We start from the raw sequence: 21,204 nt of genomic DNA, 5'->3' as shown, positions 1-21,204 counted from the left end.
TCACCAACCTTCTCTCTGACTTAAGTATCGGAGTCTCCCCACCGGACACAACTCTGGTCTGTGAGAACTTTGTCTTGCAGATGCTCTTCACCGACGACAGGTGATAGAGAATTGGCCGCAACACCAAGCATCCTACCCAATTAAGACTCCAAAAATGGAAAAGAGCTATTTATCTCTTTTTCTTTTCATTTCATTTTCTTTTTCAGAGATATATGGGAAAGGAGAGCACTTAGGACTCGTTTGGTTGACAGAAGTGGAGGGAGAAAGGGGTATTTTCTAGAAATGTGGGAAAGGAGAGCACTTAGGACTCGTTTGGTTGATAGAAGTGGAGGGAGAAAGGGGTATTTTATTTTCTAGAAAATGCATAAGAGGTATTTTATTTGGTCGGAGTTTTAAGGGGAGAGAGACTGAATTTTGTTCTTTTCTTAGAAAAATAATTCTTTTCACGAACTAGTCCTTGGAGAAAGATCAGAGGGCTTTTTAGGTTCCAATTGGATTTACATAGGATTTTGTACGAGTTGCAGCGGTGTGAGTTGGTTCTTTGTGGTTTTGAGAGTTTACTCTTTGGTATAAACATGATATTTTGTAGGGTTTGGGGATTCTGATCGCAAGGATCTTCTTTGCCATGCTCACAATGGCATCCTGTCTGCCTCTCGTGCCTCCATCGTTGCCATGGACAGCCGTTCCATCTTTGCCATGCTCGCTATGGTCGAGGGCATTGGCGCCTTAACTGTGATCCGATCTTAACTCGACCTGAGTCACCGTCAGACCGGTTCGGTTCAGCAAAAGCAGAAACGAAACCGAAAGTTTAGCAGCGGTCCGCAGTAGGAAAACTGTTTGCTTGGTATCTATTTCTAATCGCCCTTGTCTCCCTTCTCTCCCCCCATCACGCCGCCGCCAGAGAAGGCAAATCCTAATCCCAAGCTCCGGCCGTGGGATCGAGACTCGAGACTTCGAAGAGGAGGAGAAGAAGACGCCAGATATCGGCGTCTCAAACTCATCGCTCCAGTCACACTCTTAAAACCCTAGCACCGAGGAGATCTCCTCCATACACCTAGGTGAATAGTCTCCTCCATAACGTTAAAATTCTCCTCTCTTTTGCTCTTTATCATGCTTTAGAGCAGGAATAGCTTCACTGAGGCGGAAATTAACGTTTTTTTTTTTTTCTTTTTTTGCTGAGATGCCGGGGTTTTGTTGATATTTTATTGGGTCTAACTGCAAGAAATTTTTTTTTTCTCTGATTTTTTTTATTGTTATGTGATTTTTTTTTAGGTCCCCGCGTGGATGTGATTTTTTTTAAATTGGTTTCCAGTGTTTTTTTTTTTTTTTTTTTAAATTTAACAGACATCATCTGATTTAGAATTTATGCAGTTGTCTGCTGTTTCTTGGATTTCTGTGCGTTAAGATTTGTATAAAAGAGACGCTTTCTGTGTTCAGCTGACAAGTACAGGTCTTATATTTGTGTGTCTATACTGTTGGAGGCATTTTTGCTTATACTTCTGCTCTTATTGTTTCCATGTGGTCTATCGTATGCTCTTATTGTTGTAAGCGAACAATCCCTATCCACCCCCGCCCCTCCTCAGCAACAAACAATAAATAAATAAATAACATACATACTGCATGCATATATATATATATATATATATATATATATATATATATATATATATATATATATACATAATGTATTGGAATGGATGGATGGATTTCTATATCTATATATACATATCTGACAAGTCTCAAGCCAAAACTGTTGCCACCCCTGTAAATGACATCATGGTTGTCACCCCTCCCCTATGGATAGTTTATATAGTTATTGTGGGAATGTTAATTATTGTGGGAACATAGTTGTCTGATGAAATGTGTGAATCATTCCTGCTGGATGGCTTGTTTTAAAGAACAAAGGATATGGTTAAGTGTGAAGGCAAGATGGTAAGTTTCATTAAGAGCTTGCCTGTTACTTATAAAAAAAGTCATTTAGGGCTTGCCCATTGCTTACCAAAAAAAAAGAAAGTGCTTTGTGGTGACGGGAGGTGATAATCTTAAGAATATATACCAGTTGAAAAGAAGTATTGTTAATGTGGGTTGAGCAATGGTAAATCTCTAAAGGAGAAAGATGGTGCCTTTTCTTCTAATGGAGGATTCCCAAAGCATCAGCAAATCATGATTTTCGAACTAGAGCATGTTCTATTCTACCAGTGAAAAGCAAAAGTTTGTAGAGCTTTCATGAGGCCAGAAGTATCCAGAGGATCTTCAAGTTATATATTTAGACAATTTCTCTTTAGAGAGAATCTTGAAAATTTAGATTTCCTGCAGAAGATAAGATTGGCATTGTTGGAGAAAAGAGAGGCATCTTCAGGTGAAGAACATGGAGAGTCTATGAGCTTACTTGCACTACAATAACAGGCACTTTAGTTGATTAATACCACTTTAAGGGGCATCTTCACAAAAGGTAGAAAAGAATTCTGAAGTTGGCTTAAAAAAAAAAAATCTGGCCAAACTGATGATTCTCAGAAAGAGATTGTGTTCTTTTTCTTTTGGAAAAGGGCAAAATAGATATTAAGTTCAGTAAGAGGTAAATCTAATTTGAACTTAAGAGGAGGGGTTGCCATGGCATGCAAAAAAGGCCTGGGTTCTGTTTATAGGGAATGAGAGATCGAGGAATCTCTGCAATACTCTTAAGAAAAAAAAAGACCAAAGTGGTGATTCATGGCTTATATGACGAGGAAACAGGAATCCTCTTATTTACAACTTGGTGCTGGGTTTCTTGCAATCAGAATTTGGCATCACACAGATATGGGCTCACATGTAGGATCCAGAAGGCTATTTTCAGAATTCTTAATAGCAGCGATGGGCTTATGCTAGCTGTGATTAAGAATTATACAGGCCAAGACTTAGCCTTAGTGCTTATGTTAGAGAAAGCAAGGGGCTAGTTGAAATTCTAGAGAGATGGTTATGTAATAGGAATGTGGAAAAGAGAGGGGTTCTTCACAGGTTTTTCCTACATTGCTTTAGCTGTAATATAAGGTACCCTTTTCTTATGATTTTTCTGGAGGGAGGTGTTCTTCAATGAAAGAGGTTATTTCCTCTGATGTTAAAAGAATTCAGCAGTTTCTATTTATGTTCTTGTTCTTATGGTTTATTGGTCTTTTGCATGACTGAAGCCATAAGGCATCATTCATTTGCATGGCTATGTTTCATAACAGCATAAATATCAAAGGTAGGTCATTAACTAAGAATGCAAACAAGTCAGTTTAAAGCAAGGTTTGTTATCTCAGTATCGGACCTCATACTGATAAAATCCTATTATAGTGTTGGTATGTAGTTTAGTACGGTATGGTATTGCCAGTATGAGGTGGTACAATGTACTGGTATGATACATCCCGTACTATCTAGTATGGGGCAGTATAGCAAACCATGGCTTAAAGGAAGAGTCAAATCCAAAAGAATATTGTGATCGGATATAACCTTGAACCTGAACCTAGTAGAGAGGTTTATCTTTTTCCAGATTCAAACCCAAACTGAACTAATATGCTGGTTTGGTTAGCTTGAGTATTTCTTTCACTTACAAACCATGAGAAAGCGAAATGACATTTGTTGATATAAAACTAAAAATATGGTATGTTGTTTTACTTTTATCCACACAAACACACATTACATCACATCTCATGTATGTTTATTTGGGAGTATATATGCAAAATTTATATATGCTGAATACTTTTGAGCAAACTACTTGGTTATTAAGTATGGACCTGACAACAGCCAGCTTGGGTCTGAATAACAAATTGGATGATGCATGCTAGGTCCAGAACCTATTCCAAAAGCCTCTTAAGTCTAAATTTTGGATGCCTTTAGCTTAACATCATATACCCATTTGAGTTGCCTTTTGGATTAAAAGAATTTCATTGATCTCAAACTTTCATTGTCTTGTTTACATCCCATTGAGATTTTTTGCTCTTCTCCCTCATACAGTGCGCGTTCACTGAGACTAGATATAGATTGTTTTACCTTGAACATGTTGGGTTTAATACTACATAATAAATCAGAAGACCGATTATGTATGGCTTTTTCTGGCAAGTGTGCATCATATGAGTTGTTTATAGTTAATTCTTGGACACAAAGTAATCTTTCCTGGTTGCATATTTGGCTACTGGTCTCCCCCATATGTAATCTAGTGCTTTCTGATACCTCATGTTGAAGAATTGATAGCATTTAGAATGGGTGCTTGTAAACATGTAATGTTTTAAAATGTGCATGCTTTGGTGTTGCCTTTGATATCAAGCAGATTTTCTTGAAAACTTTGATATTCTTTAGTGTATCCAGTGGTTTATGTTTGTTTTTTGTTTGCAAGTATTAATGTGCCATTGTATGTTGTGATGCAGGCTCCATTTGTTCTGCTTTTTGGAAGCAAGCATTAGTAAATCTTTTTGCTAATCATGGCTACCTTCGCTAAGCCAGAGAATGCTTTGAAGCGTGCTGAGGGTAGGTGATTTTTTATTCTCTCTCTTTTCTGCTGATGCTGTTAATCTGTTTCAATCTAACAATTGCCAGTTTCTTCAACTTATTCTTTGGGCATCTGTAAGGGGCATTGCTAAGAGTTTTATGGCATAAAGTTTTGTCCAATCAAGAAGATTTACAAGAACAGTGGTTTTCCAAGATTGGAAGTTTGTTCCTTTTTTTCCTTCATTTGGAGGCACTGTAGTTATGCTAATATGAATCCACTCTCCATTTTCTGTTGTTTGTTTTTTGTGGTCTGGTTGACTTTTTTGGTTGAGTCTTCATACTCAAGCGTTGTATTTGCAATAATTGTTCAATGACATGGAAAATTCATTTGCATGTTCTCTTTGTGAAAATTGCTCACTTCCTCTTGTGCATGAAACCAGAATTAATAAATGTTGGCCAAAAGCAAGCAGCTTTACAAGCTCTTCATGACCTCATCACTTCAAAAAGGTACAGGGCATGGCAGAAGACCCTGGAAAGAATCATGTTTAAATATGTAGAACTCTGTGTGGACATGAGAAGAGGCAGATTTGCAAAGGATGGGCTTATCCAATACCGTATTATATGCCAGCAAGTAAATGTCAGCTCTTTGGAGGAGGTGATAAAACATTTCATGCAGTTATCTACTGAGAGGGCTGAGCAAGCTAGGAGCCAAGCACAAGCCCTGGAAGATGCTTTGGATGTGGAGGATCTAGAAGCAGATAAGAGGCCTGAGGACTTGATGCTGAGTTATGTCAGTGGGGAGAAAGGAAAGGACAGATCTGACAGGGAGCTTGTGACTCCATGGTTCAAATTTTTGTGGGAAACATATAGAACAGTGCTTGAGATTCTGCGGAACAATTCTAAGTTGGAAGCTCTATATGCAGTAAGTCATCTTTCTTTAATAGTCAGCCCTGAAAGGTTAAGTTGCATAGAAAAATTTTCATTATTTGTCACCTTTTCATTTCAATCTTTGTTTTTTTTTTTTTGTGACATTTACTAGAAGGCAAAGGTTTTTATATCTACATTCTGTTCAATATCCTGTTAGAAGTGTTTCTGAAGTTTGAAATAAAACTTTCTTTAGTTCTAATTTTTTCCTTTATAGATTTTACTGCTCTTTCTGTCTGCGTGCGTGCACATGTGTATGCTCATTACCATGCATATTGCACTAGTATATGTGTTTTTGGATTACTCTTTTGAAAACCTATCCTCCATATCTGAACTGCCTACTTGTTTGGGCTTTGCATAAATTTAAGATATGTTTGCATGCGTTTGACTATTTTTCTCTTCTTCTGCCCACCCACATGTGTATGCTTACTGCTATGCATGCTGAACTTGCTCATTTCAAAATGTATTCTGTGTCAGAACTGCCTATTAGGATCTGCATAAATCTAAAACATTTTTGTCATGCATTTGACTATTTTTCTTACCAAGATCTTACATTCTGATTTTCAGTGGCTGCTGAAGTATGTGTGGTTAAGACCCTTGTCAGTTTTAAAAACATGATATAATCATGCACTAGCTAATACAAATTCCAAATTATTGCATTTTAAATTCTTATCTGTATCATATTTTTCAACATGCTCTGTGATTGATTTGTTGTTTATGTTGCCTTTTCTTTTCTTTTCTTTTCTTTTTTTTTTCCTTTTCCGATTCTTTATGTTGTTGGGCGTGATGTTTGACATACCCTGTTGAAAGGAACCTCTAAAAAAGAAAAGAGAAAAAATTGAAGAAAGATTTGTCCATCTTTGGATTGCCCATTATCTCCCTGGTAAATGATATGATGGGAATGAGAACTGAACTTTTTATTGTCAATGATGACTATCTGTAACTTTATTTATTGTGGTAAATTAATATTTGTGCATGAGAATGTTACTTGGGACCTTGATGCTCGTTGAAGATCCCAATATTTTTTTCCATGTTAAGCTTCAAATTCGTGCACCTGAAAATTTAATGTTAGGGTGGTTGGAATGATAGTGATACTTGGAATTATGTTGGAAGATGGATGAAAAGTATTCTCATGTACCATCCTTCATGCAAAGTTGCTAAGACGTCTCTGAGATGTGCTTTGTGAAATTCATCCTAATACCTTGGCTGGACTGGGGTTCCATTTCCATGTTAATTTGGAATTGGAGTTGTTATAATATTGTGAATGATCTAAAGATAGTGATGATGTCCTTCCATTGTTTGAGGTGTCATTGTATATGCATATGTGATCCATCCCCTCCCAACCACGCCCCCTCCCTCCCCCGCCTCCCCCCAAAAGGTCTGCATATAAGGTCTGGGTGGAATAAGATGTTTTGTAGTGTTCCAGCTCCCCTCCTACTTCCTCCTGCGCAACCCTTGCTCATTTTTCCTTTTTCTCCTCTCTTCTTTTCCTCCTCCCCATCCTTCTCCACCTTATCTGCCTCTTATGCTGCTCACCCTCCTCTGCCTTATCCTCCTCTACTTTGCTTTTGCAGCTTCTTTCTCCTTCTCTTCTGCCCAAGCGCATGCAAAGGCACCTGCATACTGACTAGGTGCTTTGTGGTACACCGACTAATATCATGGCCAATCTCTAGAACCTCTTTAGAACCCTTTCTTTTTCTTTTTCTAATTTTGCCATATGAGGTTGATATATGATAGGACATAACTCTCAAGCAAGGTTCGCAGTCTCGATGCTGAACACTGTACTGATACCATGCCGATACAGTGTTGGTGCATCTGGTACGGGGTTTGGTTTGGCATATTGAGACTCGGTACCCCCTCTCCAGTACCAAGTCTTGGTTCACTACTGATATGGCATGGCAAATCGTATGGGGTGATACGATTAGCTATGTCAAAGTAATTGGTAGGAGTTATAGGGGATTCATTCTGGTCCTATCTTTTGTGTTGCTTGTTTTGCCACTTGGCCTTGTTGTTATAGGTAGTTATCTTCAATAGGTTTTCTTTGTACGGTCATGCAATGGTGGTTTGCAACAGATACAAGAGAAACTTGAAAAATGTATGGAATAAGGAAATCTGAAAAAATACTGAGTATTTTATCATGTAAGTTAAAAGCTTGTGGGCCTTATTGGGACATGACCTACCATGCTTGGGAAGTCGGTCTTGGTAAATTCCTGGTAGCATATCAAGGCTTGGCTTGTGTCATTTTGTCAGATGTTACTTGTTTTGTTCACAACTGTTGGAAGTGCTCTGGAGTAGACTTTCCATGTGTGCTGGCATGATTTGATACCTGTGCATAATCAATCATCCTGAACAGACTTTAAAATATGAATATTTTAAGTTCAACATGATTGAAAACCTTTTATTCTGATGGGTTGACTAAGGCAATGTTGACACTACTTGGATGGTTGAAATCTTTGAACATGAAAATTTTTAAAATTTTTTAGCACCTCATTTCAATTGAAAAGAATTTTTTTCAAATGCTTTTAGTTCTGTTAATTTGGTCAAACAACAAGTTTATGCATGTGACGGCCATTTGTGGAATTGTGTCCAAACAATGTTTGTTTTTCATTTTCCCATAAAAAACCAATAAATGCTCAATGATGGTACTTCAGTTTTTGACATCCAATTGTTTTCTGGATAATCTGTCTATCAAACTCTTATTGCTGCGGCAAATGACACAAAAATTGTTAAAGTGATCTTGCAAAAGATGGGTTTTTGTTGTATTTCTGATGTTTGTGTTTTAATTCACCTGAATGCTAATTTTTCATGAAATCTTAAAGTGGACACAACTTTTATAATGGTAATTCTGATTTTATTATGATTTATTTGATAAAGATGTTAACTATGATTAAATGTTTTTTGGCACCTTTAATGTGTTCATTGGAGACGTCTTGATAGATGTTTTCATGTTATGTAATTAGATTTATAAAAATACATCAGAGGCAATATTTGTATATTGTGATTTGTTTAGAGTGTTAAATTTGTTCATTTTATGTTAACAATCCTTAATATGGTTGGGCAAATATGATTGAGGGAGTGGTTTTACACTGGATTAGTTTAATACCTGACATGTTCATTTGTTCTGATGAAGCATTTGGTTATCCAGATTAGAAGAAGATTGGTTTTGCAAGCAGATTTTCTAATCCTCAATGTATCTGTCAGTATGCTTACACATTCTTATATGCCAGTGTGTCTTGATAAAGTGTGCAAATATTTCTTTGAACCAATTGATAATCAAGTAATGAACATGGTACATTATATTGTCACTCAGAATGAGCATTATCTTGTAGACTTTTGAATGAATAAAGAGTCCAGAACAGGATCATCTCATTATTAAAAGATCTAGATCATGTGCTTGTCATTATATAAAGCAAGTGTTTTTGTTCTGTCTTCTAGACTGGAAATTTAACTAGGGCATTCTCATCATGATTAAGTCATTCTTCATTGCTTTGGTCTATTGTTGTTTCTTTGATGCAAGCTATCAAATTTTTAGATTTATTTTTTATTTTAAATGAATATTAATAAATATTTAAAAATGAGAAGATGAATTTTTGGAGTTTTTTCTTGAAAATTCTCCACATATGGTATTTAATTTTTTTCCCATTTTTAAAACACGTTGTTAGCTTTTAGTGCTGGAATCCTATTTTTGCTGTAGATTGGGTTAAGGGAGCGCCAGAGTCATGATGATCATGAGTTTGAGGGCTCTTGTTGTTTTTATGTTAAATGTTCTCTTTAGCCCAAGTTTTGTAAAATTGGAATATATAAAGAAAGCTATCGTTTCACCTTCATGCATTTCTTCTGTCCACCAACTCACATATTGTTTGTTAATAATGAACTGCATCAACTTGGACTGAATACAAGTTCATTTCATATTCCTATATGTAAATCTGTTCAAGCAACACATTCATAAAGATCCTATGGCTGCAATATGCTAATTTACAAGTGGAAGCATGAAACAACGGGGTTTTTGTATTAAATTTAATTTTGACTTCTAGGCTTTTCTGAGAAATACTTGAGATATGGACATTTTGTCTTTTATATTCTAGATTGATAGAACTTCTTGAATTTATTTTGTTCAAGAATTCATGATTTTGTAGGAATTGTTGTAAGGTAGAGGTTTGAAGTCTTATTCCTGTCACAGATAATGTTGACTTTTGATATGAGTTGTTACACTATCATGATTGTGGATTTTGTGTGATTTTACAATTTTTAGATATAGGTTTGAAGTCTTATTCCTGTCACAGATAATGTTGACTGTTGATATGAGTTGTTACACTATCATGATTGTGGATTTCATGCGATTTTACAATTTTTAGACATAGGTTTGAAGTCTTATTCCTGTCACAGATAATGTTGACTGTTGATGTGAGTTGTTACACTATCATGATTGTGGATTTTGTGCGATTTTACAATTTTTAGATATAGGAATCAACTAGATATGGCTTGAATTAGTTATTTCTTTTTATCTCTTCTATCCCCCCCACCCCCCCGCACCCCCCAAAAAAAAGACCACAAAAAAAGAAAAGAGGAAAAAAAATGCAGTTGTGCAGGAGCATATGCGAATGCAGTCCCTTGCCTGCATAATGTTCTTTATATGCGGTTGTAATGCATATGGAGTGAAAAGGCAGTCCATGTAGCATTCCGTGGTTGCATACATTTCCCTCTCACATTTTGTAATTTTATATATAACTTGCTTACCATTGCCTGTGATCCTTTATAGCCCATGTAAATAAAGTGGGTTCCAGCTGATGGTTAGGCTGGAGGAGGGTTTGCAGGCTGGGTGTAGGTAATAATAATGTTAGTATGTTAATTACTTCATAATTATTGCTATAAGCTTTAAGTACAATATAGTAAGCACTGTTTGTTAGCTGTTGTTATTATAAGTATTGCTGTTATTTGTCCAAAAAATTACTATCATTTTTATTGTTTTTATTGTGTTTCATCTGTTTTATTATTTTTAGATAGTAAAAAAATGCTGTCCGCATATATGCTTTGGCTTGACCTCTTGCATACTGCAACTCCTTTTCATCTTCCTTTTCATTTATTCTTTCTTCTTTGCTTCTTTGTCATGTGAGCCTTGGTGTGCAACTGGATAAATGATGTATTCTTATGCAGCACTTGGCTATTAATGCATAATTTTTTGTGGCTTACCATATTAAAAGGGCAGCAAAATCTTGGTGTTGTCGAGCAAAACTTTGGGCACTCCAATGTTCTTTGTTGGGCTTGTCCAAGAAATGCATCTTGCATACTGTGTTGTGCTATACAGCCTTGTCAGGATATCAAAGCTTCTCTTTGATGCCCTATGCTTATGCCCAGTGCATGGATAATTTGAGAGCATGATGTTTTCAATCTTGTTTGCTGCGTGGTGTACTAACGTATGTGCTGCTCCTCTATTCTAGCATAACTTATCGAGCCCTAAATATGTTATTTGTGTTGAGCAGCAAGAACAATGACCGCCATGTGCATGTTGCATGGGGGCTTAATTGGATAAGCAAATGCATTGATATGAAGGTTCGTTTTGTTGGTATTGGAGCCCGGACCAGTCGGTCGGTGGTATGATTCAATACACGCTCCTACTGTTCCATATTGTGTCCAAACTAACACATAGAGAGGGTGGAGGGAGAATGAGAGAGGAAGAGAGAGGGAGAGGGAGAGAGAGCTTCTGGAGGCCATCGGAGGGCAGTTGAGCTTGCTGCACCATTATTGACCTTGGGAGAAGCCGCAAGAGGGCAGAAGGAGGGAAGAAGAGGGAGGCGGAAAGGAGGCCTTTGGAGGCCCTCAGAGGGCCGGTGAGGCAGCTGTGTTGCTGTTGAAGGTTGGAGGAGAGGCGGAAACAAGGGCTTCAACCCTTGTTTCGTAGTGAAGAAACAATGACTTCACCTGATAAATCCAAAAAAATTATGAAACAGGGGTTGAAACTCTTGTTTCGATCAGGAGAGCAAAGCCCCTCTGGCCTCCACCAACCTCGGCGGTGGTGTAGTGGCCTCACCGGCATTTCGGTAGTCTCCTCTCCCTCTCCTTCTCTCCATCCCCTGGCTTCCATCGAGCTCGACAGCAGTGCAATGAGCTCAGCTGCCCTTCGACGGCGTTGTGAGGCCCTCTCTCCCTCTCTCTTTCCCTCTCCTTCCTTCTCCCCTCTTCCTTTTTTTCCTTTCTCCCTCTCCTCCTCGCTAGTTTCTCGTTTCGAACACCGGAACCGTCCCGATCGGCCGCTAGTATGGTTCGGCATGCCCTGAACCAGGCGGTTCAGCTTAGTTCGGCGAACCATGATTGATCTGCAGAACTTCTTTTAAAAACACCAAGTTTATGGGCTTTACCTCACATTTTCATTTTAGTGGAATGGCATCATAAGATTGCATGAAAAACTATATGAATGAATGATTTGTAGATTTTACCATCTCAGTTCATTGTATGATATGTGTTCTGAATCCTAATGCAATTCATTGTATCATACGTGTTCTCATATGCACACAAACCATTGTATGATAATTCGATTTGTCCAGACACGTGCACATGTTGTATTGTGTGCGTATGCTCCTTTATGACAAACCTAGAGCAATAATGATGCATCCAGACCTAACCTTGGATCTAGCTGATTAAAAGTGGAGAATGAAATTCCTGATGTTGCTCTACCTTCTGATGTTGTTATATTTATGCAGTCTATCATAATAAACAATTGAAAATGAATGCATAAATAATGAACGCTACTGACTATAATTTTTTGTTTAGATGTTATGGTTATATGATTATTTGTGTATCTTAAACTGTAGCTCTGTGGAATATGGAAACAATTTGCTTGTAGAATCTGGCGCGATTGTTCTTTTATGGTGAATTGCCAATAGATGATTTCAGATAAGCTGTTTATTGATGTATTTTTATCTACAAGCGACAAAACATCAAACTTTGCCATGACATGCATGACCTAAGAGTTATTAATAATATTTGTTTGGCAATGCTTCTCCCAGCTATCTTATGCCTGTTTATTCGCTTCTTTTATTTAGATGACAGCACACCGGGCTTTCCAATTCTGTAAACAGTATAAGAGGACCACTGAGTTTCGTAGGTTATGTGAGATTATAAGGAACCATCTTGCTAATCTAAACAAATACCGTGATCAGAGAGATAGGCCTGATCTCACTGCTCCTGAAAGCTTGCAGCTTTACTTGGATACACGAGTAGAGCAGCTCAAGATAGCAACTGATCTTGAACTGTGGCAGGTTTGTGATATAGCAACTTGCATTCTTGTCTGCACTTGCATTCAGTCACTTTGGTTTCTTATCATGGTCTTCTGTGATGTCTTGTTACAGGAAGCATTCCGTTCAGTAGAAGATATCCATGGTTTAATGAGCATGGTAAAGAAAAGTCCAAAGCCATCCTTGATGGTCATATATTATGCCAAATTAACAGAGATATTCTGGGTCTCAGAAAGTCATCTTTACCATGCATTTGCATGGCTTAGACTTTTCACTCTGCAAAAGAGCTACAATAAGAACTTATCACAAAAGGATTTGCAACTGATAGCATCATCTGTTCTATTAGCTGCACTTTCAGTGGCCCCATATGACCGTAACTATGGTGCATCTCATTTGGAGCTTGAAAACGAAAAGGAGCGCAATCTACAGATGGCAAGCCTTATCAACTTCGCTCTTGATCCTAAACGAGAGAGTAGAGAAATGGTATGTTTTTTTTTTTAACTAATTATCATTTTACTCCCAGGTTTTGCAAATGGTGTAGTTTGTGTATCCTAACTTTTTTCCTTTTTTCTTTTTTTTTTTTTTTAAATTTTGCAGCTTTCACGCTCATCACTCCTTGTGGAATTGGTATGACTTGAGACATCATGTAATAGTAATGTTTTAGATATTTTTTTGTTTATGTTTTTTCTTGTGTTTATAAGCAGGCTTGATAGTATAATAGTCAAACCTTTAATTTGAGGAGGAGCAACTAATCTTTTTGATTTGCATTTTAACTATATGATTGTCGCTTTGTTCTTATCTTATACTTTGTACAATATTTGACATCAATTTCATGCAAATCATAATGCAAGAACATCAAGGACAAAGCTATAAAATATCATCCACTTAAACATAATAATACCATTGCATCCATATAATGTGAAGATTCATAATCTAATGACAAATGTTATCCACCAAACACGAAGGTTCGCATTCTTGGTATCGGATAGGATACTGGTTGTACTAGTGTTGTATCGTACCATACCAAATACACCATTTTTTCTTGTTTTCAAGGCTTTAAGCTTTCTTTGTTTGGTTTTCAGTAGAAAATAGGGTTTTGTGAGTTCAATTTTTGATATTTAAATGTAATATACATTCCTTTTTATGTTACATGCCTAAAGAATGGTGTGACTATGTAATACATGTCAAACTAAATATAACATTGAAAATGTGAAATGCTACAAGCTTTATACCTTTTTAGCCATTTCTGTCCTTTTGCAAGATAAGTGGTTGATGTCTTCATCAACACTATTAGATTCATTAACCATGATTACCTGCTTGTAATTTTGGAGGTCAGATGTTGGAATTGATGAATTGGATCATGATGCCATTACTTTGATGCTTGGCTCTTTTGTTTTGTCATAAAATTCTTTGTGCTCAAAGTGGGTGGAATAAATATTGTTCGAAATGTGTTACCTTGGCTGTCTCCCCCAGCAATCATTATCCATCATATAACTCTTTTAACTCAAGGGAAGTAAATTTATGGTTTACTGGGGAAATAATCTCAGAATTTGCTTTGCTCATTGCTTATCAGTAAAAATGCCTCAATGCCTACAAACTATGCGTGGTCTTCTTGGATGCGGGGTTTTTTGTCCCTACAGCATCGAGGTACAAAGAGCATTGCTAAGGTAGAGGTGCATCAAAGCCTACTGAATTGGTGTTTAAGCAAAAGAAGTACAGGATTAAACTCGACTGTCTCATTAGTTTGATTCTCATGTGTTTCATAACTGAATATGATTTTTGGTAACTCATGTGTAAGATGTACTTTATTAGGCTGGCATTGTATATATCATTGTTAGCTTAATAAACATATTTTGCTGCAGGTCACTAAAGGTGTAATGACATGTGTGTCCCAAGAAGTGAAGGATCTCTACCATCTCTTAGAGCACGAATTCCTTCCTTTGGACCTTGCATCAAAAGTTCAGCCTTTGCTTACTAAAATTTCCAAACTTGGGGGCAAGCTCTCGTCAGCCTCTTCTGTTCCAGAAGTGCAACTAGCACAATATATCCCTGCTCTCGAAAAGCTTACCACATTGAGAGCACTACAGCAGGTTTTTTTGTTTTTCTGCTTCTATTAGTGCCTTTTCTATAATTATTGTTATGTCAGAATCCGTATACGTATTTATATGTATTCTGCCTTTATTTTGTTCAGGTTTCTCAGGTATATCAATCGATGAAAATTGAGATGCTATCGAAGATGATACCCTTTTTTGACTTCTCAGTTGTGGAGAAGATTTCAGTTGACGCAGTTAAATATAATTTTGTTGCTATGAAAGTTGATCACCTGAAGGATGCCATTCTATTTGGTAATGTGGTATGTGCACCTTTTTTCTTAAATTTTCCTCTCATGTGGTGGATGTGCCACTTTTACAAGTGGCCATTGCTTTTTCTCATAACGCAATTGAGTTATTTGGTTTTTATGCATACATGCATGCCTACTGTGTTCAGGCACATGCGTGGGCCTCATGTTTTTTCTCCTTGCATATTCTTGTTATGGTTTCTTTATCATGCACACACATTTTGGCTGCAAAAAAACACCAGATATATCAGTTGGTTCTAAATTTTTCCACTTAATTCTAATCTGTTCTAATTGTGTCTAATCCACTCTTTTTTGACTATCTTGATTTTCTTAAGGGCATGAGTATGATTTGATTTTATTTTGTTTTGAGTTGCAAGACCTTGCATGATCCTGACCCTATGTGAAATTGGTTCCTTACCCTATCCAATTTGCTGTCCGAGTTAGGTATTATTCATGTTGCTTTAGGTGTAGGCAACTTATTTATCAGCAGTCATGATTCTTAAATCTATTTATTTTTATGCCTATGAGCATGATTGCTTGACATCTTATGTATATCTTTTTCACAAACCCAATAGTCTTTAGGAGGTGGATGCTTAGATGGGATTGCTTCCTTTAAACTTAGTTTTCTACAGTATTTGCTGTATAGTTGCTTTCCAGGTTCTTGCACATATGGCAGGAACTTAGAGGCGGTAATGTGAAGTTATTAGATGTTTCTGTTTTCTATAGCTTTTATGCAGACACTTATGGATGTATCTTTGCTTGTTACAGTACAAAATAAATAAATATATGTTTCAGCTTTCTGTGATTCTTTTGTGCTTAATGGATCTTGATTGTGTTGTCAGCGAAAACAACAATCTAGGGCAATGGAATTAGTATGTTCTGCATGTGCTTTATTATGCACCTTATCGCATATGGCCTTACTGTTGATTCAAGCATGTTTTACATTTACTAGATGCTATTGTTTTGCAACTCTTCTCTTTTCTCTCCTCTCTCTCTCTCTGTTTCTTACTATGAAAAGCATTTGCAGTGACTGATGTTTTTGGTCTTATGCTGCGCCTTTGCTCTGTTCCTATGAGTTTTTGAGGTGCAATCTGTATTATATGATCCTTGATAATATTTCAGTTAGAATTTTCCAAACTTTCCTGGAACTGGGAAATGTTTGCAGTTTGCATTAAACATAAGCATGTTGCATTGTGCTTACATTATTTTTTAATGTCATATTTGTGCATGTGTATTCTCCATTGACTAGAAAATCCTTATGATGCTTGGAATAAACTTGGGCATATGTACATTCATAAACTAAAGTGCATTCACTGTTATTCATATGAATTGATTTGATGAACGTATGGCTTGCTTTTCCGTCTCTCCAGGATATTGAATCTGACAGGCTTTGTGATCACCTGACCATTCTTGCTGATTCTCTTAATAGAGCGAGGAGCCTGATTTATCCATCAGTGAAAAAGCAATCCAAACTGGGGGAAAACCTACATGGTTTAGCGGAAATAGTGGATAAGGAACACAAAAGGCTTCTTGCCCGGAAATCGATAATTGAGAAACGCAAGGAAGAACATGAGCGCCATATGCTGGAAATGGTATATATCAGTTGATTTCTCTCTTTACAAATAAATATCTATTCTTATGATTTCCAAATAACTAATATATTGCAATGGATGGTATTTGGCTTTTAAGGAAAGGGAGGAAGAATATAGAAGATTACAACTTCAGAAGCAAACTGAACAAGCAGAACAGCAGCGGCTTGCTACTGAGTACTCCCGAAGGGAGGAGCAGAGGATTCGCCGTGAAATAGAAGAGAGAGAAGCTCAAGAAGTTCAGGACTTACTTCAGGGAACAGGAAAACTTGCTAAAAGGAAGGGAAAGAAACCTTTGCTTGAAGGGGTATATGCTTTTCCTTTTTTTTTTTTTTTGGGTACTTCAGAAAAATATACAATACCAGGAGTCCTGCGACTTGTGGGCTATACTTATTAATTCACATAATTCTTTGTTGATCTGATTCATTGGCAACACTAATAAGCCATAACAATGAAGCTAGTTTTAGATCGTGCAAAACTTTGCATGCTAAAGGAGGCAAGATGTGGACTGGCTAATGTTTGTAACATCACCAGATGATCAATCTTTTTGTTTGCTGGTTTAAATTTCCTTCAAATGTAATTTTTACCCTTTCATTTGTTATTTTATATATTTTCCCACCATTGTTGATTATTTGGTAGTTAAAATGAAAACTTCTTTCTTTTGATCTTTACTGAGTGGCCGTTCTGGCTTCAAATGTTCTGGCTTCAAATCTTCTAGAACTCGAACGAAATCTCTGTTAGATATATTTATCTGGTCATTTTTTGTCCTCAGATGACTTATTCTTGGGTTCATCTGTCTACTATAGCTTATGTATACTTGCCTATTGTTTACTGGCCCTCTCCACTCTCTCTCTCACAGTGTGCATGTACATGTTTGCACGTGTGCCTGACAATGAACAAGTTTATTGGTTTTTCTCTGAAAGTTTGGGACGTTCTTATGATCCTGCAGGATAAGCTTGCAAAGAAAGACCTGCTTCAGCATATTGTGGATGAGCAAGTGAAAGGGCGTCAGGAGATGGAGAAGAAACTGCAGAAACTAGCAAAAACAATGGATTACATGGAACGGGCAAAGAGAGAAGAAGAGGCCCCACTGATTGAAGAGGCATACCAACAACACTTGGTGGAAGAGAAAATTCTTCATGAACACGAACAACTGGTTTGCTTTGCAATAACTTTCCTTGTGGTCTATGTTATAGGTTATGTTCACAGCTTGCTTGTTATTTATGAAAATATGTTGCTACTTTTTGCAGAAAGAGATAGAGCTGAGCAGGCAGCACCATGCGGGTGATCTCCAAGAGAAGAACAGGCTCTCGAGGATGTTAGATAACAAGGTTTGCTTATCCTAGTGATTCCAGAAAATCCCTTTATTAGTATTATCTTTGGACATGAAGTATCAATCTAGTAGTTCAAAAATCCACAAATTGGTTTAATAGCAGTTCCATGGAACATAATTTTGTAATTCAATAGTTGTTTAGATACTCTGATATCCACCTGGTTGATCCTATGGACCAATTCAATATCCTGCCCTTTTTCCAGTCTTGATATTATAAATTTTAATGGCAAAGGGAGATGTTTAAAGCCAATCCATAATAAGAAACAAAGCCTGATGTTCATTGGATATTTGATTGTTCCACCACAAGAGTGGGCTGTACCATCTCATCCTTGGGATACATGATATGCATGATACGTGTCAGGCATTCTCCTAGAGCTTTTGATGTTCCCGGCATCATGCAGATCCTTAGTCAGAATAGACAATCAACACTGTTCTACTGTCTGATGGTCTACTTAAGCAACGTACCTTCCCTGTTCCCTCCGTGAAATGGAGCATGCTGGTTGATCAATGGCTTGACATGGTGATTACATTTGACTGAATAACGAAGGAATTGCTCACAATGTTTGTTTATCTATAGGCATTTGTAGGATTGCCACGGGCCATCACCTCCAAAGCTTGTCTCAAGTGGGGCTTGTCTGTATAGGTTGACAGCCATTTATAAAAAGCTTGTTAAACTGTGGTAACAAAAACAAGTTCATTATGTGTGAAAACTAGGGCATCCTTGTTTGATGGGATGTACCACAACATAGTAGCTTGGAGTAAGTTCAGAAGTAGCCCTAACAGGAATGCTTGGTGAATGAGGATTCACCCTACCCATCGCTTGGGACCAAAGCTTGATGGTTATGGTTCTAATACTAGCATATCTTGAGGCATAGCAGTTCGAAAAATATTACAATAATTTACCATCATATTACTTTTTATATCCTGTTTCTAGATTAATATAATGCAGATCTGCTGTTTCTTTGCTGGTACCCCTATTTTGATAGCCAGATGTGATTTATCCTTTCTGCTGGATTTTTTTTTATCAATATATATTTAATATGTTGCTTATAGTGATTGAGCAACTAATATTCCTACCTTTGTTATCACATAACTGGGGATTTTATGCTTTGATGCCCACAAATGTATTGCATCACATAGTGGGTTCCCACTCGGAGATATCAATTGGAACCTGGCAAGTAGCAAAAGTATCAAGGTTTTGTGTTATTAGAAGAACTTGAAGATATGTTAGATACATTAGACAAGAAAGCCCTAATTTCCTCCGGTCGTGCCTTAGGACAAAGATTAAATTTTTTTCATAATTTATCATCAAGCAAATCTTGCTTGTCATGAAGAATGTAATTGCAAATAATTTTCCTGTTTGTCCAAGGAATCATTATTATGCAATGCTACATCGATGTGATGTTATAAATTTTCTTTCTTTTTATTTTTCCTCCTTTCCACTGTTTTGCAAATACTTTGCTGTCTTTGTTTGCAGGCTATCTTTCAGGATAGAATAGTTAGTCACCGTGAAGAAGAATATAACCGATTAAAGAAAGAGAGAGAGGATCGTATCAACCAGCTTGCAGCTATGAGGAAACGTGAAAGGGAGATTAAACGTAAGCTGCTTTTCTATATTAAGTCTGAGGAAGAGAGGCTGACCAAGCTGCGAGAAGAGGAGGAAGCTCGGAAACGTGAAGGTATTCTTTGTTGCTCAATCTACATCAGTCCTATGCTTGCTGTAGCTGAAAAACTGAATGTCATATCAGATTCATGAACATCATTTAAGAACATTTGATAAGATAGTACCTAAAAAATGACACTGGTAAAACAATATTTTAATGTTCTAGAATTTGTCAACAATCTCGTATGGTCCAAAGCCTAAATGGGGATGAAAACATTTTTATTTGGATCTTTGTTAGATTGGTCCTAAATTCTATTAATCCTTTAATCTTGCAGAAGAGGAGAGGCGGAAGAAGGAAGAGGCAGAGCGGAAAGCGAAGCTAGATGCAATTGCAGAAAGGCAGAGGCAGAGGGAGAGGGAATTGGAAGAACGAGAAAAGTTGAGAAGAGATGCCCTACTAGGAAAGACTGCCGAGCCGCCATCTCAGCCAACTGATCCTGTTTCTGGGCCACGTCCTTCTGAACCTGTTGCTGTTGCTGCTGCTGCTGCCGCCGCCGCCGCTGCTGCATCAGGTGCTGGGAAATATGTGCCAAAATTCCGACGTGAGAGGGCCGAGGGCCTACAAGCAGCCTCCCCTGAGCCTGACCGATGGGGCAGGCAGGATGATCGGCCACCCCCGTTCAGTGATAGGTGGCGGAGTGACGATCGTCGGCCCTCATATGGTGGAGGCGGCTCTAGATTGCCGTCCTCATCATCTTCCTGGTCTTCATCGAGGTCCCGCAGCTGATGCACTCAAGCTTAGCTGCATGCAAGGAGTGAAACTAGATGATGTTTTCTTTATCTATAAAAAGTTTTTTGGTAGGGATCGAGGTTGTGCATCTTATTATAATTTATGAGCGTGGATCAGCTAGGAAGGCAAATTGAATGGGAGGGTATCTATATTGCCGTTAATTCGTACAATCATGTTTTAAGGAATTTGTTTATTGATACCTTATGCTGCACCCTACTGAACCTTTTTGTGGCCTTTTGAATCAACTCTGGTTAGCCAATGGCCTTTGTTTAATACAAGTGTTAGTCGGCATCGACTTTGTGAGTGTTTAGCTGATGGAAGCTGTTGATGACCCCCTTTCCCATGAAACCTTTACAGTCAAAGCATCAATCTAGCATAGGCAAGCAACGGTAGTTCACGGTAGCCAAGAAGCAGTGTCCTTTCATTTTTTGACCCCCCCAACCCTCAAAAAACCTAACAATAAAGACAAAGGAATGAAACGTTTGCTTTGTAAGGGTACCCGTGAGATATGGCCCGGGGAGCAGAGCTCGTGCGCTAGATTTCGCCAGGTTGAGTGTGTTAGTTTGCTTATTCCATATCCATCTTTTTATTTTTCGTCTAGGTATCGCATGTCCATCTTTGTCTTGCACACACGAATATGCATTCAGATATTAATCAGATGGTAAAGTTGTACCCATATTTATTCAAATAAAAAATAGATACAACTCAAATATCAAGAAATGGATACAAATGCATATAAATTAGATATTATTTGCGGGGTAGGATATTACCCTGAGCTATGTTTCGTTAACTCAAAGTATGCGAGGCTCTTAACTTTTTCATCATTACCTAAACAGAAGTTTGCACCAGAAACCACAAAAACAGTCATATTTATATAGTTACACGATGTTTGCAGTTGATTTTAATAAATTTTCTCATAAGGTTGCTATTTAGGATGTGGTCAACATGCATT

General features: G+C 37.5%; 1 protein-coding gene across 1 annotated transcript; it reads left to right on the top strand.

The window, feature by feature from the left end:
• The first annotated feature begins 860 nt into the window (after positions 1-860).
• LOC105045408 (eukaryotic translation initiation factor 3 subunit A) lies at positions 861-20,449 on the top strand. Its single transcript, XM_010923676.3, has 14 exons — positions 861-1,058; positions 4,383-4,482; positions 4,884-5,365; positions 12,408-12,623; positions 12,714-13,082; positions 13,197-13,226; positions 14,462-14,689; positions 14,791-14,952; positions 16,308-16,529; positions 16,627-16,833; positions 17,476-17,682; positions 17,777-17,857; positions 19,337-19,538; positions 19,798-20,449. The coding sequence occupies exons 2-14, from the start codon at positions 4,437-4,439 to the stop codon at positions 20,247-20,249; spliced, it is 2,904 nt and encodes a 967-aa protein (XP_010921978.1). The 5' UTR covers positions 861-1,058; positions 4,383-4,436; the 3' UTR covers positions 20,250-20,449.
• Positions 20,450-21,204: the final 755 nt, after the last annotated feature.

This window comes from Elaeis guineensis, chromosome 5, assembly GCF_000442705.2.
Source record: "Elaeis guineensis isolate ETL-2024a chromosome 5, EG11, whole genome shotgun sequence".
Taxonomy (NCBI): domain Eukaryota; kingdom Viridiplantae; phylum Streptophyta; class Magnoliopsida; order Arecales; family Arecaceae; genus Elaeis; species Elaeis guineensis.
The sequence above is the reverse complement of the archived record's forward strand: the minus strand, read 5'-3'. Positions and strand labels throughout refer to the sequence as shown.

Excerpts from the sequence above, each read along its gene's own strand:
- LOC105045408 (XM_010923676.3), top strand. The coding sequence starts at position 4,437 with ATGGCTACCTTCGCTAAGCCAGAGAATGCTTTGAAGCGTGCTGAGG. Across the intron at positions 12,624-12,713 it reads CTGATCTTGAACTGTGGCAG|GAAGCATTCCGTTCAGTAGA; the intron begins GTTTGTGATATA and ends GTCTTGTTACAG. Across the intron at positions 13,227-14,461 it reads CATCACTCCTTGTGGAATTG|GTCACTAAAGGTGTAATGAC; the intron begins GTATGACTTGAG and ends ATTTTGCTGCAG.